The 17,154-nt window shown below is 39.3% G+C and overlaps 1 protein-coding gene across 10 annotated transcripts in view; it reads right to left on the bottom strand.

The window, feature by feature from the left end:
- Positions 1-17,154, bottom strand: part of Kdm6a (lysine demethylase 6A) — a 150,921-nt gene that overhangs the window by 101,492 nt on the left and 32,275 nt on the right. For all 10 annotated transcript variants that reach the window (XM_059251409.1, XM_059251415.1, XM_059251410.1 and 7 more), the window contains exon 3: positions 5,205-5,313. In XM_059251409.1, coding sequence (XP_059107392.1) covers positions 5,205-5,313 — 109 coding nt within the window. The remainder of the gene's footprint in view (positions 1-5,204; positions 5,314-17,154) is intronic.

Here is a 17,154-nt window from a genome sequence, read left to right on the forward strand (position 1 = left end):
AAGTCTCTTAACTCATAATTTCAACCTTTTTAATAACTGGTCAAGGCTGTTATAGCTTTATTTCCCCCTCAATGCAGTACTAGTTCTACCTCCAGCTTCCATATGTGTTGATCCTAAAGTAAATTCCTTACTAAATAAAGGCTACACTCCCTTCCGTGGGAACCTAACATCTAGCAATAGGCCAAGTGTATTTGGCCTCAACTTTGCTGGAATCTCCTATCCATTGCTGCTCTTTATAGAATAAATTCCTAGAAGCAAAATGACAAACTCAAAAGACAGAATTACTTTTCAAACTCTCTGTAAATATTGCCAATCAAAAAGATCAAGAAAGTATTTTTACAAAGCTATTTTTCCTTCTATATAAAATTTATCTGAAATTGTGTGTGTGTGTGTGTGTGTGTGTGTGTGTGTGTGTGTGTGAGAGAGAGAGAGAGAGAGAGAGAGAGAGAGAGAGAGAGAGAGAGAGAGAGAGAGAGAGACATTTACTAACCAAAAAAAATTGTTTAGTTCATTTAAGACAGGAAGCAGGTGACATCAGAATGATAAATACACCAAAATCACAGCCCAAAATGTTCATACAATAGGTTCTACAGTTTACTATAACAAAAGAAGTAAGGTTTTTTGTTGTGTCTTTCTTTTTTGGGGGGAGGGGGGCAGTGTTTAAGAAGGGGTTTCTTTTTTTTTTTTTTTTTTAGATTTATTTATTTATTATGTATACAGTGTTTGCCTGCATGTATGCCTGCTGGCCAGAAGAGGGCGCCAGATCTCATTACAGATGGTTGTGAGCCACCATGTGGTTGCTGGGAATTGAACTCAGGACCCTTGGAAGAGCAGCCAGTGCTCTTAACTGCTGAGCCATTTCTCCAGCCCAAGAAGGGGTTTCTTAATGTAGCCCTGGCTGTCCTGGAACCAGCTCTGTAGACCAGGCTAGCCTCGAACTCATGGAGATCCCAGGGCTTCTGACTCCTGAGTGCTGAGATTAAACGAGTATACCACCACCACCCAGCTGTTTGTTGTTTCGTAAAGGAACTAACTCAGGGGTATCCTGAGTTTAGGGAATTTTTTTTTTTTTTTTTTTTTTTTTTTCCGTTTTTCGAGACAGGGTTTCTCTGTGTAGCTTTGCGCCTCTCCTGGAACTCACTTGGTAGCCCAGGCTGGCCTCGAACTCACAGAGATCCGCCTGGCTCTGCCTCCCGAGTGCTGGGAAGGCGTGCGCCACCACCACCCGGCACGAGTTCAGGGAATTTTTAAAAAGTAGTAACAAATCCAGGTATATAAATGAGAATCATTCTCTGATTAACAAGGAAGTCCCCTACAAAGGTGTACTTGGAGCACTGTACTCACAGATCTACATGATCACTGTATTGTTCATATTAATTTATTTTAAAAATAAGTATGTTTTATAATATGTTCCCTAAAATTAAATGTTTATTTGGCTGAGGTCAGCACTTTTCTTCTCTTGTGTCAGTCACAAAGAAAGTAGTAAACCTGAGGAAAGAAATGCCTTTATAATTGGTAGTAGTGGTTTGAGTGTGGGTGAGTATACAGCAGTGGGAAGTATTCTACCTAACACTGACTTAAGTTTTAGAAATGCAGAAAAACAATGATAAGAATGGACAGAAAAGAGCCGGGCGGTGGTGGCACACGCCTTTAATCCCAGCACTCGGGAGGCAGAGGCAGGTGGATCTTTGTGAGTTCGAGGCCAGCCTGGGCTACCAAGTGAGTTCCAGGAAAGGCGCAAAGCCACACAGAGAAACCCTGTCTCGAAAAACCAAAAAGAAAAAGAAAAAGAAAAAAAAAAAAAAAGAATGGACAGAAAAAAATAACTAGTTTGTGTTTTTTAATATTTGTTTTATATGCTATATATTTATATGTGTGTGCCTGAGTGTATGTATATGTATCACATACATGCAGGAGCTCCAAAAAGGAAGAACGAGGTGTTAGATGCCTTGAAACAGACTGTTGTTAGCTGCCATGTATGTGCTGTGAACAGAACTTAAGGCCAGTTCTCTTAACCACTGAGCCATGTCTCCAGTCCTAGCTTGTATTAAAATATATATGTGTGTGTATATATATATTAAATATAAATGTATTTAAATATTTATATATTTCTCTTTAAATATATATATATAAATTTCTCTCATTAAATATATATATATTTCTCTCTTTAAACTCTCAACCTCTAAGGAGAGGTTCTCTAAGGAGAACTCAAAAAAACGCATAATAATTAGGAACTATAGACGCTACTAGTTTGAAATATACTGATATACCCATTCTCCTCCTCCTCTTATCAAAAATTAAGCTACTGTCTACTAGCAAAAGCCAACTAATCTAACCTGTACAATGGTAGGTGGGTATTTATAGTACATTTTTTTTTTCAGTGATGTAAATCCTTAGATATCCTCCTCTTCTCCCACCTTACTGATTACTCCCACCAGCTAGTTTGTCAGCAGTGGAGGTACTACATGCCCATATCCCACTTTCCAAAACAGAAAGATGATTTCTAAATGGCCTTCAATTCTTTGTTGTAGTCACAGACCAACCTTTTGTTTGTTTGTTTACTCATTTGTATTGTAAGACAAGATCTCAGAAGGAGGGAAGAGAGGGGGATCTGTGGTTGTTATGTAAAATGAATAGAAAATTTCTTAATAATAAAAAAAGACAAGATCTCAACTCTGGAAGTCACTACACTGTCCTCAAAGTCACAGCAATCCTCCTGCCTCAGCCTTCCAAGTGGTGGGCTATAAGCATGAACAACCACATGTGCATGCATGTATACATTTGTGTGTACGCATGCAGTCAGTTGTGTGCACATGAGCACAAGTGCTCACAGAGGCCAAAGGTGTTAGACCTTTCCTGGAACTGGAGCTAGAGTTACAGGTTGTTGTAAGTCATCTAATGTGGGTGCTGGGACTCAAACTTTCATCCCCTGAAAAGCAATACATGCTCTTAAATGCTGAGTTATCTACCCCTCCAGCTCCTAAGTGAACGTTTTATAAATTTAAAAATAGCTAAATTCACTGAACAATGAAGGTTAAGGGCTGGCAAAATTGCTCAGCAAGTAAAGAAATATACTTGCTGCCAGACTTAATGGCCCAAGTTCAACTCCAGAGCCCAAATGGTAGGAGGAAAAAACTAACTATAAGTTACCCTTTTACCTGCACACCCATGTCATAGCTTGTACATAATAGGTGTGCAAACACACAAATAAATTAACTAATTAATTAAATAGGATATTTAAAATAAGAAATAAAAGTTAAAGATACATGGATTTAGTGGTAACTAAGGTCACTAAATGACATAGAGCACTATATGTGGGCAGTCCAAGTCTAGGCCCCTCTTCATGTGTTGTCAAACTAATGTGCTCTCTCAGTACATAAAGGTGTATTATTAAAAAAAGATTTCATAGAATTCTATATACTTCTAATATAAAAGTTCTCTTTAAATAAGCTATCAGTTTCAAGTGATGTTAAAACATTAAATGTCAGGCCAGCAAGATAACTCAGTTAGTAAAAGTACTTACCTGCCAAGCCTGACAACCTGAGCCCCTTGATACCCTCAAGGTGGAAGAAGAGAACTGACTCCAAATGCTGTTCTCTAACATCCACAGCACATGCATGGCTCACACACAAATAAATAAATGCAAAAACAGCTTTAGGTGTTATTATGTTGAACTAAAGCTCAGTACTAGTCAGTATCACTTAACAATCCTAAAATCCCTGATCTATCGTCTACTATTTCTTTCTGCCTTTTACATACTAGAAGACAAAAACTTGGAGATGCTTATATAATCTGCAACTATAAATAATGGAGCTAGGGGCTGGAGAGATGGCTCAGCAGTTAAGAGCACTGCCTGTTCTTCCAGAGGTCCTGAGTTCAATTCCCAGCAACCACATGGTGGCTCACTACCATCCGTAATGAAATCTGGTGCCCTCTTCTGGCCTGCAGGTGTATATGCAGACAGAACACTGTATACATAAGAAGTAAAAATAAATCTTTAAAAAAAAAATAATGGAGCTAAACTGTGAAATAAGTCTAATTTTGAATTTCACAGACTATGAATGTTTCAGACTAAAATTATACTTCCATTAGGAAAATGTGAGCTTGACCTGACACAAAACTGACATGATACAATAGTAATGTGAAATACCAACAATCCTTTACTCTAGTCCTAAAACTTTCCAGTAAGTACTCTGCTCACTTTTGCTGAAAACAAATATACCTGCTGCATAAAGATGTTTAGTGTTACCCAAAGTTTAAAAGTTATCACTTGTAAGAACAGTTTTCCTTTGCTGTGCAATTTTCCTTTTGTACTAAAGGAGGGCAGGCAGCTTTTTAACTTCCTGCATGAATAATGGTCTAATTTGGCAGCTGAGTTCCTTGAAAAAAAGCACATCTCGGAAGACTGACTACTTACTTACTACATTCAGATATATAACTTAGTTATTTTTTGATGAAAACATTGAAGTAAACAAACTAGTTTATTTAAGGTTCAAGCTCATGTGTTCCTCTCTCTGTATTACTTGCCTTTACAGTAACATGACTATAGCTTAAAATTTTATTCAAACATTTTGTAGTTAAGATAGACAAGATTTACAGAAAAGATCAGGAAGAACACTAACTTTGTATTACCTTTCCTATATGTCCTAGAGAAGCTTTTCCTCTCAGTTCACCCCTCGCTAGGGCCTTGCAATTGCTAAGCATGCACTAACACTAAGCTAAATATCAAGCACTAAGATAACAGCATTTAAAGGAGGGATTTTCATGGAGCAGAACAAAACCATAATGCAATGTAAGTTTTGTACATAGAGGGTTTTTTTTGTTTGTTTGTTTTTGTTTTTGTTTTTCCAGACAGGGTTTCTCTGTGTAGCTTTGCGCCTTTTCCTGGAACTCATTTGTTAGCCCAGGCTGGCCTCGAACTCACAGAGATCCACCTGGCTCTGCCTCCCGAGTGCTGGGATTGAAGGCGTGCGCCACCACCGCCCGGCAGTTTTTTGTTTTTTTTTTTAACTGAGCTTATTTTATTGATGATTCACCTGAAGCCATATGACATTTTCCCACTTTCATCTACTCCGTTTTTCTTACTGTTAACTATAGCTCATGAGCTTATAGCTTCTTACAAATAAAAATGGCAGTGCCTTTCATAATTATAATTACTTTACGTGCATATATGAATCAAAGAAATCCATAAGAAAACAAATTACCTTTTGGATAATCTTCCAATAAGAGGTTGAAGTGACCTAACTGACAAAAGAAATCAGACTCCACTTTTCCTTCAGCTTTTAAGATCAGAGATTCGTAGCAGCGAACAGCCTAAAAATAAAAGAACACAAATGTTTAAGAGATAGATAAAAATCCTAAAAATACATTTCCTCCCTAAGATAAAGTATATATCCTCCACTAAATCATCACCTAGGAAATCAATGTATTTTTCTTATATATCAATACAATCAGGGCATCATTCTTTAAAAGGAATAGTTTCCTTAAGTATTTATCAGAAGTTCTACTGATAAGGGTATAAATGTCTCTCCCATCTACAAAACTGCAAAAATATTTGACAAATCAAATAAAGGAGCACTTTGACAATTCTGCTCATAAATTACAAATCTAAACTATTACTGTATCTCTGTTGATACAAATAAACCTATTCTCAAATCAAACATTATCCATCTTTCCTACAAGCATGGTGAACTTATCTGAACTGGTAAGAATTTATACCATCTCTGTAGTAAAAATAGCTACCATTTATACTTAGCAGTTCACTTTTTGCCAAAATCTATACCAGATTTAAACTACCTTCCAATTATCTGTTCCTTGTTATTTACAAACACCAGCCAAACACACTAATTCTAACTCTAACTCACACGCCCAAAATATTTATATACCCTTCCTCTCACATTTCCTTTCTCAGAAAACAAATTCTTTAAGGCTGTTAACTCCCTTGAACTCTGAAGAATACAAATGACAGAACAGAGTTTGATGACATATTTCAGTTGTCATATGCTACAGATCCTGGGGAACTTATCCTCTCTTACCCTCAGTTTCAAGAGACCTGACAAAATAATTAAAATGTCAAAATTGGTCCCCAGAGACGGCTCAGTAAGTACTTGCAGCATAAGCCTGACAACCTAAGTTCAGAACTCCAGAACCTGTGTAAAAAAAGTCAGACTGTCCTCTGACCTCCAAGCTTGCACATAAGTACCCTCACACACAAGCACGGACACAAAGACAGACAGACAAGAGGAAGGGAGGGAGGGGAAAGAAAAGAGCTATGGAGAGAAAGGACTTTCTCCAAGAGTTCACACAGTACTTGGCACAGAACTAGATACACTTGTTTCTTGCCTTCTCAGGCAACAACAAAGCTCTTACTCCTATGGTCTTTTTGATAATGTCAAAATTTCCTTATATAAATACTCTATAATGTTGCTGTTGTAAGGCACCCTAGAGTTATCAAAGCCAAAATAAAAAAATGTGATTTCTCAAATCTCTGGGTGTCCTCTTAGGTTTTGCATGTACAAAGGAAGAAACTCAAAAGAGTTTCTATAATCATTAAAAACACCATTTCACTATTCTCATGAAAATTTCTATAATGTCTACTTAGAAGGCCTTCCTTTTTCCTTATGATACAAAGCCTTGAGGTGTAGCGAAACGAACAGTTTCAAAATGTATATACTAAAATTTACTATCCCAACAAAATTTATTGTCAACAAGTTTAGAGAACCTATCACAAACAATGTAAATCCAGGCTGATCTTACTGTACTTAAAGCTTAAGAGCTACAAAAGAATTGTCCTCAGTACCTATTATACTCTTTGCCAATAAATGTATATGTAACAAATCACAAACACTGAGAACTACTAACCAATCCACTTCTCTATAATTAAAAGTCTGGATTCTATAGTGAAGTCTCAGGAATTAGTATAATTTGAAGGCACAAAATTTCAAGAACCTCTTTATACAACTCTTATCGGACAGATGGTTTGATTATAAAAATACAATTATTACATGTTAAGAAAAATCAGTTATCGAGTACAGTATGGGAGGTCATAATTTTACAAGAAATAAAATGTTTTTAAAGCTAGTAACAGTACCGTAAATAAAGCTGTCATTGAAATCATTTTGTATTTTTAGTTTTTTTAATTACATTTTTATCCCCTCCCCCATGTGTTTGTTCACCCATGCTATGATGTGTATGCAGAGGTCACAGGCAACTTGCAGAATCAGGTTCTCTCCTCCCACCATGTGGGTCCCAGTGATTGAACTCAGACCATCAGGCTTTGTAGCAGCCACCTTTACTCACTGAGCCATTTCTTGGGCCTTTGCTTTCTGAAACACTTGGTAAGATATATAGACACTTTTCCTCCCTGACAATTTGTTATTACTATTAACTTTATAAGCAAATCCGTTTCTGTGATGAAAAGTATTCAGAATAAAAACACAAAGAAACCTTCTTTAATGATTTAAGCAAAAAAAAAAAAAAAAAAATCCACTTATTGCCTTTAATGCCACACAACTACTATGATCATATATTGCCTACATTCTATTTCTCATAAAACAGAGGATCACATCTTAAAAATATTATATACAACTCTGATCATCCACAAAACATTAACACCAGACAAAATCCAAAATAAGTGAATTTTCAACTTAACTCCCCATATACTTAAACTAGATTGGAATTTTCTCAATAATTTCCCCTACATATTCACTGTGAACCTAGTAAACCAATGCTGGTGGTGAAACATGATGGTGACAGAAGAAAATCAAATGAGACATAAATGTGGGGAAAAGACTTCCAGTTTGTTACTATTTCATACAGAAACTTCATGTATTTATTTGATTTTGGTAATTCTGATACTAGATACAAACAAATGGAAACATAATTTTTAAGCACTATTTAAAAGAAAAATACATAATGGTAATTTTTAATACTCGTATAATAATATAGAAAAAACAGTATTGTTTATAACAATATTTTAAAATCAAAGGGTTGGCAAAATGGTTAACAGGGGCAAAGTGCTTACTTTACTTTACAACCTGCCTTTGATATTCAGAAACATCCAACCCTCCCACAATCCTGTAGAAGGAGAGAATCAACTGGAAGTTGTCCTCTGATCACCCACATACACACATATGCACACCCATTCCTTCTTCACCCCTTCAATATGCTGGATAATGATGACGGTGGACACAAATTATTTTTAAAAAATACAAAGGTTAGTGAGAATATGAAGATATATAATTAGTTGTTTGAATTTAGAATAAAGATCATTTAAATGTCTCCTCACCAAAAATAATTCCTGTTAAAAGGATAATTTTTAAGCTAGGTATAGTGATAATGTGTTTATCTCAGCTACTTGAAAAGATGAGGAGGATCTCAAGTCTAGGGATTCAGGATCAGTCTAGGCAACATAGTGATGTCCCCATTTTAAAAGAAGGGGTATGTGTTTATATTCTTCATCATATTTTTTATATTTTATTTGAGAGTTTCAAATATAGTATGTACTATACTGTATTTACATCATTTCCCTCTCCCTCCCCTCCCCTGCCCCTACTACTCCTCAGATTCACTGCTTATTATTATTGATACACACACACATACACACACACCACACACACCACACCACACACACACACACACACACACACACACACACACACACACAGAGGCAAATTTATTAAAACAACCTGTTGAGTTCATTTAGTATTGCTCATATGCATGTGTGTTTAGGGCTAACCACTTGGGATTGGATCACCTATCAAGGGCTTGTCCTTGGAGTAGATCAATTCTCCTTTTCTCAGCAGTTACTAATTAATTGCCTGCAGCTCTTCATCTAGGGTTAGGGCCTTGTGAGATTTTCCCTATTCATGTCATGGCATGTCAACTGCTGTCATTTTTCAGGTCTTTTTAGGCTACTATTCTGTTGAGATTCCATGGGTACAGCTTCTCTGTCATATACAGAAGACACTATCTTGTAGCAGATGCCCTCCCTGGTCTTCTAGCCCTTACAAGTTTTATGCTTCCTCTATTCCCTGGGTGTAAGAATTGTGATGTAGATATATTAACTGGAGTTGAATACCTGTTCTCTGCTTTGACCAGTTGTGGGTTTCCATCATGATCTCTGCTGCAAAAAGAAGTTTCTTTGATGAAGGGTAAGCACTAAACTCATCTGTCAACATAATAAGTACTTAGAAATGATACTAGCTTAGGGAAGTGACAGTATAGTAGGTTCTCCTCTAGGGTCTTTAGCCTCACCAGCCACAGAAAGGTAGGTGGGCAATATTTACAGTACAGGGCATGATTTTCTTCCTAATGAGTGGGCTTTCCAAATATCTTACCATTCTGGCCACTATTATGGTCTGAAGGCTTTACAGCTGTGTAGTACTGATTGCTTTTCTCCTTTGATAGATTGCATAGCACCTTCCAGTACTATAAGAGCTAGTACTCGGGGAGAAGGCTCCCAATTCCATTGCAGCTCAATTCCTCCAAGTCCTTTGTCTAAAGTGTGTGATATCTTCAGCAATGGGGTCTTACCTTCAAGTTCTGGAAGGCAATCAATAGCTAAGGCAATAACCTATATCGTTTGGGAGTTTCTTGGACTACTCTGACCAACAAACAACACAAAGGGGGATTTCCCATGCCTAGCACTGGGGTTTTTGATTGACAGACTATGGCTTTGAGGGAACAGAAAATCGTCACCCCTGGTGCTGTAACTTCATTTAAATCACCACCACCACCACCACCACCACCACCACCACCACCACCACCACCACACACACACACACACACACACACACACACACACACACACACACCCCTTCAATGCATTTTGAACTCTGCAGGTACACAAGTAAAATCTTTCCTATACAGAGTACCACAAGTAAAATCTTTCCTATACAGAGTATGCTTGTACATGACTTCAGGATAAAGTGACTAGAATGAAAAACAAACGTTAATAATAAAACTCTATTTTCTAAATTTTTCATAACTGTATTATTTCCTTGCATAACTCATTTAAAATTACTATGCTCTCCTATGGTGGAGAAAAACTTTTATGAAAATATGAATATGGTAAGATAAAAAGGTCAATTTTTGAATCTACTTTTAAAAAGGAACTACTCATTTTAAATAGGATAAGTAATGAAAATTTTTTGTCTGAGTTTATCAAATGTTACTGGACTGGACATTGTTAATATATACATAATGGAGCTTTTTATCTGAATCTGTCAAATGTTAATGGACTAGACATCATTAATGTAATGTTGACTGTGTATATATTGTATATACTTATTGGATAGTTTTTCTTGTATTAGTTATAAGCCTTTTTTAATTTTAGACAAAAAGAGAGGAAATGTGGTGGTATTGTGTTCCCCAAAATATTGTGTACCTTAATAAACTTATCTGGGGTCAGAGAACAGACAGCTACTAGATACAGATGCTAGAAAATGGTGGCACTCACGCCTTTAATCCTAGCATTCCAGAGACAGAAATCCCTCCGGATCTCTGTGAGTTCAAGGCCGCATTGGAAACAGCCAGGCATGGTGACTCACGCCTTTAATCCCAGGGAGTGGTGGTAGAAAGCAGAAAGGTTTATAAGGCATGAGGACCAGAAACTAGAAGCATTTGCCTGGTTAAGCATTTGGCTGGTTAAAGCACTCAGGCTTCTAGCAGCAGTTCAGCTGAGAGCCATTGGGATGAGGACACAGAGGCTTCCAGTCTGAGGAAACAGGACCAGCTGAGGAACTGGCAAGGTGAGATAGCTGTGGCTTATTCTGTCTCTCTGATCTACCAGCATTGACCCCAATAACTGGCCTCGGGTTTGATTTTATTAATAAGACTAAGATTCCCTTGTAATTCATCCTATATTTTTCATATGATCAAAAGTCTGAATGAAAGTAATATACATAAATGTAACTAATAGCTATATTTTTATCTATTTACAGAGCAAATACAAACTTTTTTAAACTGAAAGAGTATTCAATCTACATACTAAATATTTGAATGGCAATTTTTAAGCTTATAAATAAAAGGCCTATTCAATTAATAGACTATCATATATTTATAATGACCAACACTTTCCACAAAAAATATTTATAATAACAAACAGCATTTAACAATAATTTATAATTATAAAAAATATATAAATTTATAATTTTATCTACTACAAAGAAAAACACATTGGGAAGGAAAATAAATAATCATTAAATACTGGAGGCATAGAAAAATGAATTAAGATTGCTCCCTTTCCTCTGCTTTTCAGTGAACTGAAATGTCCCCTCATTATGGTGCCATTTTCTACAGCAGTCAATGTAATTTGCTTTGGTACCTGGCTTTACTTTCACTCTTTGAAAAATCAGTTGTTACAAAAGAGTAACATTAGCACAACACCCTCCATTTCTTCTAGAGGTGTCTGGCTTTTTGTGGTGCTGGAGGTCAACCCAGGTCTACTGCATGACAGTCAAGTGTTCTACAAGTAGGCTACAGCCAACGCCACCTATTTCTAAAACTCACACGAAGACAAACATGTACCCTTCTTTTTTTAATGTGTATGGATGTTTTGTCTGCATATATACCTGTGTAGCACATGTTTGTTTTGCCTGCATGTATACCTGTGCACATGTGTGCCTGGTGTCCACAGAAGCTAGAAGAGGGTGTCAGACCCCCCCCCCCCTGAACTGGAGTTAGTTGTGAGCTGTTGTGTGGGTGCTGGGAACTGACCCTAGGCCCTCCACAGGAACAAATGCTCTTGACTTCTGGGCCAACCCCTCTATTTTTAATAGGAAATACTGGGCTGAGAGTTATAGCTTAGTGGCTGGTAGAGCACTTGGCTAAATATATATGAGGCCCTAGGTTCCATTCCTATCACAGCAGAAAATACATAAACGTTAAGTATGAATCTTTTATGCTCAGTATCGAACATGTTAGACAGTTAATACTTCAGATTTGGGAATATTTTAGAAGCACTACATACACGTAACAGGTTAAGCAAGTTTATTCAATTTAAAAGATTAAGTTAAGTGGCTGGGTAACATAAGTACAAGGAACAATATAAATGTAAATTAAAGGGATGGAAAAAGGGTTCTTAAATTAAGAGTCCCTTGCAGGACTCAAGTTCAGTACCCAGCACCCACATTAGGTACCTCACAACCACCTATCATTTCAGCTCCAGGGGAATTCAATGCCCTCTTCTGGCCTGTGTTGATATCTACACTCATATGCACACACACATAATGAAAAGTAACAATCTTTTTTTTTTTTAGATTTATTTATTTATTATGTATACAGTGTTCTGCCTACATGTATGCTTGCAGGCCAGAAGAGGGCACCAGATCTCATTACAGATGGTTGTGAGCCACCACGTAGTTGCTGGGAATTGAACTCAGGACCTCTGGAAGAGCAGTCAGTGCTCTTAACCTCTGAGCCATCTCTCCAGACCGAAAAGTAACAATCTTAAATGTAGATTAAAGTACCCCAATGGTTTTAAATGAACAGAATCTCTTAAATTGCATCAAGACAAGCATGTGGTCTTGCTCATAATTTCTAGAAGTCAGTCACAAGCATCCAAGATGGATTAGTAGACATTAGGGCATACTGTCAGATGATAAATCAGATGAAGTATGCCAGCTAAAAAAGCACTCATGGCCCAAATTAATAAAATAAATTTTACAGATCAACAGCAATTATCAGCTCCTCAAGGTCTAGTAATAACAGCATTATCTAAGTTACCTGAGTGCTATTTTTTTTTTCTTTCTTGGAGAAATGAGGGTGTAAGCAGTTCAGGCTGGCCTCAAACTAAGATTATCCTTGAACTCCTGCCTCCACTTTTCTAGTATCAGAATTACAGGCGTGAACTACTACACTAGATGCTTCAGTGCAACATTTTAACAGGTGACATACAAGCTAAAAGTCTGGTGAAGGATGTGGCAAACTGTTGTATTAAAGTTATCTGGAGTTGGGTGAGGGGTGTTTGTTAGCTCTTTGGTAAGAAAGCAGTGGTAAGGTGCTTGAATAGAATGCCTGAAGCTCTGGGTTCAATTCCAGATACTTTAAACTGTCGTGAGAGAAGGTTAATTAAAATATCAACAATGACAACTGAAAAGCAAGTTTGAGCACAATAAGAAAGGAAGACGTAAACATAACTAAAATTAAATGGGGCATCCTAGATAATGGTCAGTGCAAAAAGAGTAATTATAAACTACTAAGATCAGGCAGACTAGATAGATGGCTCAGCCTCTAAAGGTACTTGTTGCCAACTTGATAAACTTCAGAACTAACCTGGGAAGAAAGAATCTGGCCCCCATAGACATTGTGGCATGTACATTCACACACATACACAAAATTTTAAACTTAAAGAAAATTAAAATATATACATATATTAGAGATGGACCAGTAGGTAAGAACATGTGTTCCAGAGGAACCAGTTTCAATTCCTATCACCCACATGAAGGCTAACAGCCATCTGCAGCACTAGTTCCAGAGGAACCAATACCTTCTTCTAGCCTCCAAGCATAAGGCACACATGTGGTACAGACATAAATGCAAGCAAAACACCCATAGGCATAAAATAAAAATAAAGTAAATCATACATAAAACATGGAGTTACCCCACAACAAGGAGAGAATGCCCCAACTAGACACCCCATGCTACCACATATAAACCCCAATATCAGGAACAGGTTTTTGAGTTTGTTGGCCAATGGGGTCAGATAGAGCCCTCCCCCCCAAGCATTACAGACTATTGCCAAAACTCCTGACTACCCTCCAGAACCTCATAGTAAGCGCCTATTGCTGAAGACACCTCAAACTTGAATCACAGAACATGGAGACATCAAACTGGTACTAACCTACAAACTTCATCCCTACTAGCTAGCATACATGCAGCTGGAAAGTTCTATGCATGCTACCAGAGGAGAAAAGCAAGCCTCAATCTGACTCAGCTATGAATCCTGCATAGTACAACAATGACTGGCTTGACAAGATAGGTCCACTAGCACAATCGTGGCACAAATGTTACGGGAGTTATCAACCACTTTCTGTTTTCATCAAAGGCCTACTCCATAATATGGAACCCACACATTGCACTATAAAGGGGCAAAAAACCTATGGCTAGATAGTTCATGTGCCCTAGAGGAGATCCAATACTATTACACTGCATTTTTAAACATTCCTTAGGTTTCTAAGAATCTATATAAATGCCCAAGAATTACGTAAAAGAAAACTGTAATGTGAAAATTTACATAAGATTCATCGTTTTGTCCCACCCCCATTTCATGCGGCCAGGATGGGCAGAACTCAGGAAAATACACCAATCAGGAGCCTACCAGGTGCCATATTAGGCTACAGGTGGCTGGGCATTCTAGTGATCTCTTTGTGATGAGGAATCACGGCCCAGCCCAGTGTCATGAGACCTGAGTGGGACAAGGAGACCCACACCCAGGCCTCGGGCTGCCCCCCCAAACCTGCCCCCACCCCAGCTCCGAGGAGAAAACACAGGCCCACTTAGTATCTTGCAGCACCAGCCAGGGGGGGCACTATTAGAGTGAGAAGAGGTACAGTATGGTGTGGTATGGGGCGGGGGGGGGGGGATGGTTTATGTTCTGTAGAAAGACGCGTATCTGAAGAGACAAGAGGAAGGGAGCAGGCTGAGATGGTGAGGAAGCTGACCCTTGACCAGTGGCAACATACAGGAAAGCAAGCCCTGCACTCTGTCTGGGCAGCACAGCAGAGAGACCCTGTTGATGACAGCATAGGTGAGCCAACCCTGAGGATGTGAGCATGGGAGACCTAGCCCCACTCCTCATCTGCCACATGGTGGCATGGGCTGAGGAGAGTTGTCCTTCCCCCACCCTACCCCTGTAAATGCCTAGGGCAGGTGGAAGAGCTGGTCCTGTGGTAATAGAAGCCAGAGAGCTGTTCCTGATCCCCCACCAGCTGCAACACTCGGGAGAGCCAGCCCTTCACCTCACCAGAGCCAACCCTGTTAGTGCAGGTGTGTGTGAGCCAGCCCCCAAGTTGTGAGCAAGGCAGAGCTGTCCCCATTTCTCATCAGTCTTGTGGAGGCATGGGCAGGGAAGAGTTCCCCCCCCCCCCAAAAAAAAAACCCTACCCATCAACACCTGAGGCAGATGGGAGAGCTGTCCCTGCACCTTGCCTGGGTAACACAATGGACCCAACCCTGCTGACAAAAGTGTGGGTGAGCCAGCCCTGAAGTAGTGAGCAAGGGACAGCTGTCCCCATCACCCATCCGTCCCGTGGCAGCATGGGTGGGGGAGAGTTGCCCTCCTTCACCTCCCACCACCACCACCACCACCACCCCACCTACCTGCCTATCAATGCCTGAGGCAGGTATGAGAACTGGTCCTGAGGTCACAGAAGCTAGAAAGCTGTCCCTGCCCAAGACCAGCTGCATCACTTGGGAGAGTAAGCCCTGCACCTCATCTGGGTAACACAATAGGCTCAACCTTGTTGGCGGAGGTGTGGGTGAGCCAGCCCCGAAAGTTATAAGATTGGGAGAGCCGTCCCCACTACTCGTCATGTGGCCATGTAGATGGGAGAGCTGTCCCACTACTCGTCCGTCATGTGGCGGTGTGGGAAGGCGAGAGATGCCCCCCTTACCCCTTGTCCCTTACCACCTGCAACAGAGGAGAGAGCTGACCCTCCTCTTACCAGCTGCAGCACTCAAGAAGCATGCCCTGCCCCTTGCCTAGCCAGCACAGTAGAGCTCCCCGGTGGACAGAGTGAGGATGAGCCCAGCCCCAATGTTTATAAGCAAAGGAGAACTGCCCCCATTACTCATCATACATGTTGTAGCATGGGCGGAGGAGAGATTGCCCCCCCACCTCCCACCCATCAACGTCTGAGACAGGTGGAGGAGCTGGCCCTCGGGTCATAAGAGCAGGAGGGCTGTTCCTGCCCTTCACCAGCTGCAGCACTTAAAATGAGTGGCCCCTGTATCTCTCCTGAGCAACACAAAAGGGCTGGTCCTAATGGTGCAGGTATGGGAGAGTCGACCCTGAGGGCCTGAAAGCATAACTGGCCCCACTCCTTACTCATTTCTGCAAGACGTGAATTAGCTGGGGCAACGCTGAAGAGCTCACCCCTAGTGATGAGGACAGTAGAGAACTGGCTGGTGAAACAACACTACAGCAGCTGCCCGGGCCCAGAACCAGGGTTATGACTTAGACTGCCCCAACATCCACCCCATCTATGATCTGCTGGAGCACATGAAGGGACCTGACAGCAGACCCAAAGCTCCAGTATCTCCACAACAAAGGGCAACAACAGGATATCCAAGAAGAGTCCTGGTGAGAGCACAGCTTCGTTAGTATAGTAGAAACTAGAGGCCTCAAACCAGACCAATGACCCTTTGCAATAAACACTTGCAAGTAAAGATATGTGGACAAAGGGATTTACTTTGTAACTCATTGTGTCACACTGCAGCTTCCATGACGAGATTTTTTTTTTTTTTTTGTCTTCCTATTTTCGCTTAAATTTTGTTTCACTTTGGGAAGGGGTGCAGGGGTGAAGGGAAGATGTGAAGGGACAGGGAAATGAATGGGATCAAGATACATGATATAAAAAAAAATTCATTGTTTTATAGGTTTACACTTTTCTCAATTAAAAAAAATCAGTAACACAGTTTTAATACTTATTACAGGTTATCAGAAATACTTGAAGCCACAGCTGGCTTGATCCTTTATTGTCAGCCCTCAAGAGGCTATGGGGAACTGCCACAATATCAAGGCCAGCTTAGACTACATAGTTAAGACCCTGTCTCAATGAAAGAAACAAACAAAAGAAATGCTTAAGGAGAAGAATGTTCCCAATTTAAAATGTTTTTAATTTGGAAATATTTGCACGTACACATAAAGAAACATCTATGGGTCCCAGCCCATAACAGTAAATTCATGACAACTTGTACACATAGTCTGAAAACAATTTTATATTTTTAATGTACTTGCATTTTGTCTATGGAAAGATGTAGAATTTTTCCATTTGTATTCTCCTGTAATGTACTCAAAAGAATTTCAGAGTTTGGAGTATTTTAGATTTTAAAGTTTCCATTAAGGATGTTCACCCTATTATTTTAGGAAAAAATGACAAGCCTCTATATTATTTTAAAGGGTATAAATAATACAAAAAAATTCTTAACAAG

Source organism: Peromyscus eremicus, chromosome X (assembly GCF_949786415.1).
Source record: "Peromyscus eremicus chromosome X, PerEre_H2_v1, whole genome shotgun sequence".
NCBI lineage: Eukaryota > Metazoa > Chordata > Mammalia > Rodentia > Cricetidae > Peromyscus > Peromyscus eremicus.